This window comes from Amblyomma mixtum, chromosome 5, assembly GCF_055824585.1.
Source record: "Amblyomma mixtum isolate Tamu chromosome 5, ASM5582458v1, whole genome shotgun sequence".
Lineage (NCBI taxonomy): Eukaryota > Metazoa > Arthropoda > Arachnida > Ixodida > Ixodidae > Amblyomma > Amblyomma mixtum.
In genome coordinates this window covers 69,580,078-69,586,190 of record NC_143016.1, presented here as the reverse complement: position 1 = coordinate 69,586,190, position 6,113 = coordinate 69,580,078, and the positions used below count along the sequence as shown (strand labels likewise).

At 45.0% G+C, this 6,113-nt stretch overlaps 1 protein-coding gene across 1 annotated transcript; it reads right to left on the bottom strand.

Annotated features, from left to right (window-relative positions):
- Nucleotides 1-4,991: 4,991 nt before the first annotated feature.
- Nucleotides 4,992-5,597, bottom strand: LOC149342558 (uncharacterized). The gene has a single exon (XM_089546814.1). It carries the CDS (start codon nt 5,595-5,597, stop codon nt 4,992-4,994), a length of 606 nt encoding a protein of 201 aa, XP_089402940.1.
- Between the last annotated feature and the right edge of the window lie 516 nt (nt 5,598-6,113).

The following is a 6,113-nucleotide window of genomic DNA, read 5'->3' as shown; positions in this document are numbered from 1 at the left end:
GTAGCAGGCAACCCGAGCCTACAGAATTATCACCGGTGCACGTGACATGGTCTGGTGGGCTCAGCTTCCGTAACACGCACAGCACAATCGAAATAAAATAAAAGAAAGAAAGAAGCGCCCGCGCCCGTGCGCTGTTAGCGCGTGCAGATCTGGTGCAAATAGGTAAATAAATTGGTAAATTGTTTTTTGAGGAAAGGAAATGGCGCAGTATCTGTCTCACATATCTCGGCGGACACCTGAACCGCGCCGTAAGGGAAGGGAGGAAGGTGGGAGTGAAAGAAGAAAGAAAGGGGTGCCGTAGTGGATGTTGGTTGATAGTCCTGCAGAGCTTTCGCCGACGGGGCCTTAGGTCTCCCACGTGGGGACGTCGAGGCGTTGCCTCGCCGTCGCCTCGCGGGCCTGCTGGACGGCCCAGAGTTGGTCCCCGAGGCTGGGGCTGCGCAAGGCATGCAGCGGCCAACCGCGGCGGGAGGGTTCCGGAATTAGCACCGTGCAGGTTTTTGTTACAGTCCCAGAGCATGTGAGTTAAAGCTGGCTGTATTGGCGTGGCAGACCTTGCATATATTTGTCGGGTATGTACCAGGGTAGAGCCTGTGGTATAGTTCCGGGTTTGGGTATACGTGAGCGTCTGCAGTTGTCTGAAGGCCACCGCGTGCGCCCTAGCCCTGTCCAGCTTGTCGCTGGGCGGAGGGAAGGTTCGGCGGGCCAGGCAGAGGGCCTTGGTAATTTCGTTGTAGCTGGTCAAGCAGTCTTTGGTGCTATTCCACGGACGACGGTCGCCGGCGCGGTTCGCGAGCTCGCGCGCCTTGGCGTGTGCCGTCTCGTTTCGGTTGCGATACGTCCTCAATACTTCTCCCATGTGCGCCGGGAACCATTGAATTCTGGTTTGGAATTGTATACCTCCTGCTGGACTTGTCGGTTCCTCAGGACTCGGGCTGCTCTCTGTGAGATCCATCCTTTGGCGAAGTTTCTAACCGTCTGACGCGAGTCGCAGAGACCCACGGTGCACGTCGGATCCGTGAGGGCGAGTGCCACCGCCGCTTCCTCCGCCTCTTCGCGTTCGCACGCTACACTTGACGTTATGCGCGTTTTGCCACACGAATGGATGTCTCCGGAATAATTTCGACCACCTGGGGATATTTAACGTGCAGTGACATCGCACAGCACACGGGCGCCTCTTGCGTTTCGCCTCCATCGAAACACGGCCGCCGCGGTCGGGTTCGAACCAGGGTACTCCGGCTCGGTAGACGAGCGCCTTACCACTGAGCCACCGCGGCGGGTCAGATCTGGTGCAAAGAAACGGTTCTCAACAAGCCAAGTGCTTGCAGTTTTCAGCCTCCACCCGTCACAGAGCACTAGTATTACCGTACGTTCGACACTCACGTGATAAGTGATAAAAAGTGCAACATATATTTGTCCCGTTGGCACTAAATGAATACAAAGAAAATAGAACGCATTTGTCCCATTGACCTACGGGCTTCCTCATCGAGTTTTCTTACTACTTCATGAATCTTATTCGCACCATGGAACACCAATGGCATCTACACTTTTGTTCAACTTTCGCAGGCCTTGTGTTCTTTGCTGATGAGCCAATTGAACTTCACACCAGAAGCCAACTATTTTAAATGGGTATAAAGAAAATGGGATGTATTTGTCCCATTGGCCTACGTGGGCTTCCTCATCGAGTTAGTTTCTTCTTACTACTTCATGAATCTTATTCGCACTATTTCTCCAACCGTGGAACAACAACGGCGTCTACACCTTTGTTCAACTTTCTTCGCTGATGAGCCGAACTTCACCCGAGAAGCCAACTATTTTTGGCCATTTTTTTTACCCTATATTCAAATTCAAATTCAAATTCAAATTCTTTATTACATTCAAAAGTACACAAAGATGTGTCCAACACTGTCTGGACCCGTAGCCGTAGGCTAGTCATGGGTCCAAAAAATGAAATACAGTCATACAGACACTCCAGTACAAAGCAATTAGAAATTGTAACAGCGGGGTAGATACATGTGTATGAATACAAGCGCAGAAAAGGGAGAAAGAAAAAATTAAAAACATTACACGGAACAACTATATAATATGAAAAACATCGCCTATGTCCAAAAAAGAAATAATAATAATAATAACAACGAATTCGCGCAGCAGGTTGAGTAAGAGTTAGTTCTTAGTATGTATGTGCTGAAAGAATTTTTTTGCTGTAGGAGTGAAATTTTGAGCGTATTTTACTTCGTGGGGAAGGGTATTCCATATTTTTGCACCAATAAAAGCGAGCTGTCGTTCTCCATATACGTTGTGAGTGGGTGGCAGATTAAAGTTTCCAAGCGTTACATTCCTGGTGGGACGTGATGACATGTTAAATAGGGATATATGGAAAGGATGGTTGTATCTTACGACGCTGTTTACGGTAGTAGCTGTTTTCAGTAGCCGTAGTGAATCGAAAGGTAGTATCTGTAAGTCTTCGAATAATGATTTGCTGGGATGATCCGGTTTAGAATGAGTTATGACTCTTAATGATCGTTTCTGTAATCTTCGGATTGGCTCGATATAACTGTTGTAGGTCCATCCCCAAGAATCTAGGCAGTAAGAAAGGTGACTGTGGATGAAGGAAAAATATAAAATGCGTAAAATATTTGTATCAAAGAAGTCACGTGCCTGTAGCAGTTGATAGCACCCGGAGGCCAGTTTCGCCCCCACTGCAGATATGTGATTTTGCCAGTGCAGGTGCCTATCAAATATTACGCCAAGATATTTAAAAAAAGGTGTATGTTGCAGTACAGAGTTGTTAATGGAAATGTTCATACAGTTAATATCTACTTGTTTACTACGGGAGTGAAATACAGTATATTTTGTTTTTTCAACATTAACAGACAGCTTGTTAGCTGAAAACCAGTTAGAGATGCTTGCTAAATCTAAGTTCGTTTTGGACTCAATTTCCTCGATGTTGTTTCCTGTAATAATTATAGCGGTGTCATCGGCGTACATCAGCATATCTCCGAAATGTAGTGCACGTGGAAGATCGGAAACATATAAAGAAAAAAGCAGGGGTCCCAAAACAGACCCTTGGGGTACGCCCGTGTGTATACGTTGTGGTGACGATGATACATTATTCATTACGACTACCTGATGACGTTGATCGAAGTAACTAGAAAACAGCTCGAAAACCCGTTCTCTAAAGCCGTAGTGTTTTAGCTTGTACAAAAGGATGGAATGGTCAACGGTATCGAAAGCCTTTCTTAGGTCAAGAAAGACCACAGCCACAAGTTTGTTGTTATTTAAAGCACAATTTATTTTTTCGGCTAATAACTGGACTGCAGTTGATGTTGAATGATGCTGCCGAAAGCCGTGTTGCTGTGGGCAAATTATATTGTATTTTTCTAGAAATCTATTAATTCGATTTGCAAGAATTTTTTCGAAAAGGATATTAACAGCACTGAGGACTGATATAGGTCGATAGCTAGAAGGGTTTGAGCTGTCTCCATCCTTGTATATTGGAACTACTCGGGCGGTTTTTAGCGGCGTTGGGTACTTGGCGGTTTGCAGTGAGTGATTTAGAACGTGGCATAATATAGGACCGAGGATATCAATGTTGTCTTTCAACATACGTACAGTTATTCCATCCAATCCAGCGGCTTTATTGCTAGCCATAGTTGCCAATGTAGAATGTATTTCGCTAAGTTCAATGTCGTCTAGAAAAAAGGTATTTAGTAGTGGACTGGGTAACGAAGAGTTTACATCTGTGTTATTTGCAGAGGTGGCTGACGAAATCCCTACTGTAGTAAAATATGAATTAAAGTGGTCGACTACGTTCTGATCAATAACTGCCGGAAGCGTCTGTTGGCGCGGTTTACCAACAACACTGTTCACAATTCCCCACAGTTTTTTGGAGTTCCCAGCGCTATGTTCAATGAGGCGTGTGTAATATTCCTTTTTCCGTGTGCGCATAGCTGCAACAGATGTATTGCGCATTTTTTTGTACTGACCCAAGTAATAGTTGTTATCCTTATGCTGTTTCCATTTGTGATACCAGAAATCCTTCTGTTGTAGCACTGCTAGAATTTGTTTTGTCATCCAGGGCGAAATGGGCTGCTTATACGAACGAGCAGATAACTTCGTACTGCTGCTTGTTGTAGCGCACGTAAGAGTGTGAATAAGATTGGAGAATTCAGTTTCAACGTCTTCATGGTATATGGTACTAGTGTCAATAGACTGAATTTTGGATCTGAGCAAAGTGTAATCGATTCTCGTAATTACTTTGGTGGGTATTGATTTCGGTTTAATGATGTTTTGAACCGTTATATAGGTAGGTAGATGATCAGAAATAGGTTGGTTGCATACCCCTGCACTTATATTCGAAGTTATATTTGTTAAGATATGATCAATGACCGTTGCAGATGTGCTGGTTATTCTAGTGGGGATGGTAATCAAATTCCGAAAATTAAAGGAATTCAGCAGATGCGCATAGTCATTATGGTGTACGTTACGGGTATCTATGTTAATGTCTCCGCTAATTATAACCGGGTATTTGTGTTCTGACATGAGGGTGAAAAGTACTGATTCAAGTTTTTGAAGAAATAAGGCTACAGCTGAATTGGGGGGCCTATACACGACACCCACGATAACACAGTTCTCCAGTCTGATAAATAATGCTTCGATATAAGGTGTGCTGCAAGAAACGTTTGGCAATGCTGAGTAGGTGCGACTGTTGTGAACAAAAAGCGCTACGCCACCACCACGCGAAAGTGAATCACGTGGATGTGAATGGGTTAGGTAATCAGGAATGAGAACATTTTCCCCTTTTCTGAGCCAAGTTTCGGATATTGCGATGACGTCATAAGGTTTTTGGTGCTGGGAAAGATAGGCAAGGAGCAAGTTCAAGTTTTTTCTTATGCTACGTATGTTGCTGTGAAATATGTGCAAGGTATCGTTCTTTGTCTTCGTGAACGCCATATTTCTGCCCTGAGGTGGCTGTGCCTAAGAATGCGTCACTAGACAATTTTCGCAAGATCATCTTCGCATGCAAGATGTATGACTTTGGAATTATCTGCCTTCCGCACCAGGATTCTTCCATTGGAGACCCAGGCAAATTTCCAACCTTTTTCCCGCTTCAGTTGGACGGCCTTTCCTAGCAAAATTTTGTTTTCAGGACAGAGGTGGTCGTTCACAAAAACTGGGTCACTTTCCTCAAAACCGAGCATCGATGTGTTCAACCGGTTTTTCTTTGCAGCCTGAAAGAACGTGTCCCGCACAGTCCTTGATGTAAACTTCACAATGATGTTTGACAGTCCAGATCCTTTAGTTGGAACACGATGTGCGACATCTATATCACAGGCAGAGAGCTCGACTTTTAGGCACTTGGCCACTTTCTGCACTGTGTCACCTACATTCTCATTCTCTACCTCTGGTACGCCCTTTAGTTCAACATTGTTGCGCCTACCATATTGCTTCAACTCGACAAGTTCCTTTTTCAAATCCCCCATGTCTTTCCTCATCCTCTGACAATCTCTTTCCGTATCTTGAATCTGTTGCTTCACCTCAGTGAGCTCCTCGCGCAAGTTCCGGTGTTGCTTCACCTCAGTGAGCTCCTCGCGCATGTTCACTGGGAACGGCTTCTTGCTGCTGGCAGTTCTGAATGTTTGCCTATTGATGATTGGGCGCCCAAGAACGAACTCCACATACGATGTTTGAGAATTACTGCTCAACATCCAGTCGTTAAATGTTCAACTATGAGTATGGTAAAAAAAAGTTCATATCACTTAATTCAAATCTTCGGTACAAGTGTGCTTTGTGATCTAGTTGTTCCTCTCGACGCAGAAAAAAGGAATCACATACTGGGCATTTTGATTTTGTTCTTTGCGAGACTGAATATAGCCAAAAACTTGCAACGCGCCCCCCCCCCCCCCCCCCAAAAAAAAAAGAATGAAGTTTCAAGGTCTCAACTCACTACCTCATGTAGTGGGCGCAGCTGAAATCATTTTTAAACAAGGGAGCACAGCAAAAGCGGGACAGCTGTGTCCCACTGCCTCTTACGAGCCCTTTAGTACGGGGAACAAAGTGGGATGTACAGGTGCAGCCATAAGTAAATGGAGCAAGCTATTCTGTTCCAAGTG

Coding starts and splice junctions, on each gene's coding strand:
- LOC149342558 (XM_089546814.1), bottom strand. CDS start 5,597: ATGCGCGAGGAGCTCACTGAGGTGAAGCAACACCGGAACTTGCGCGAG.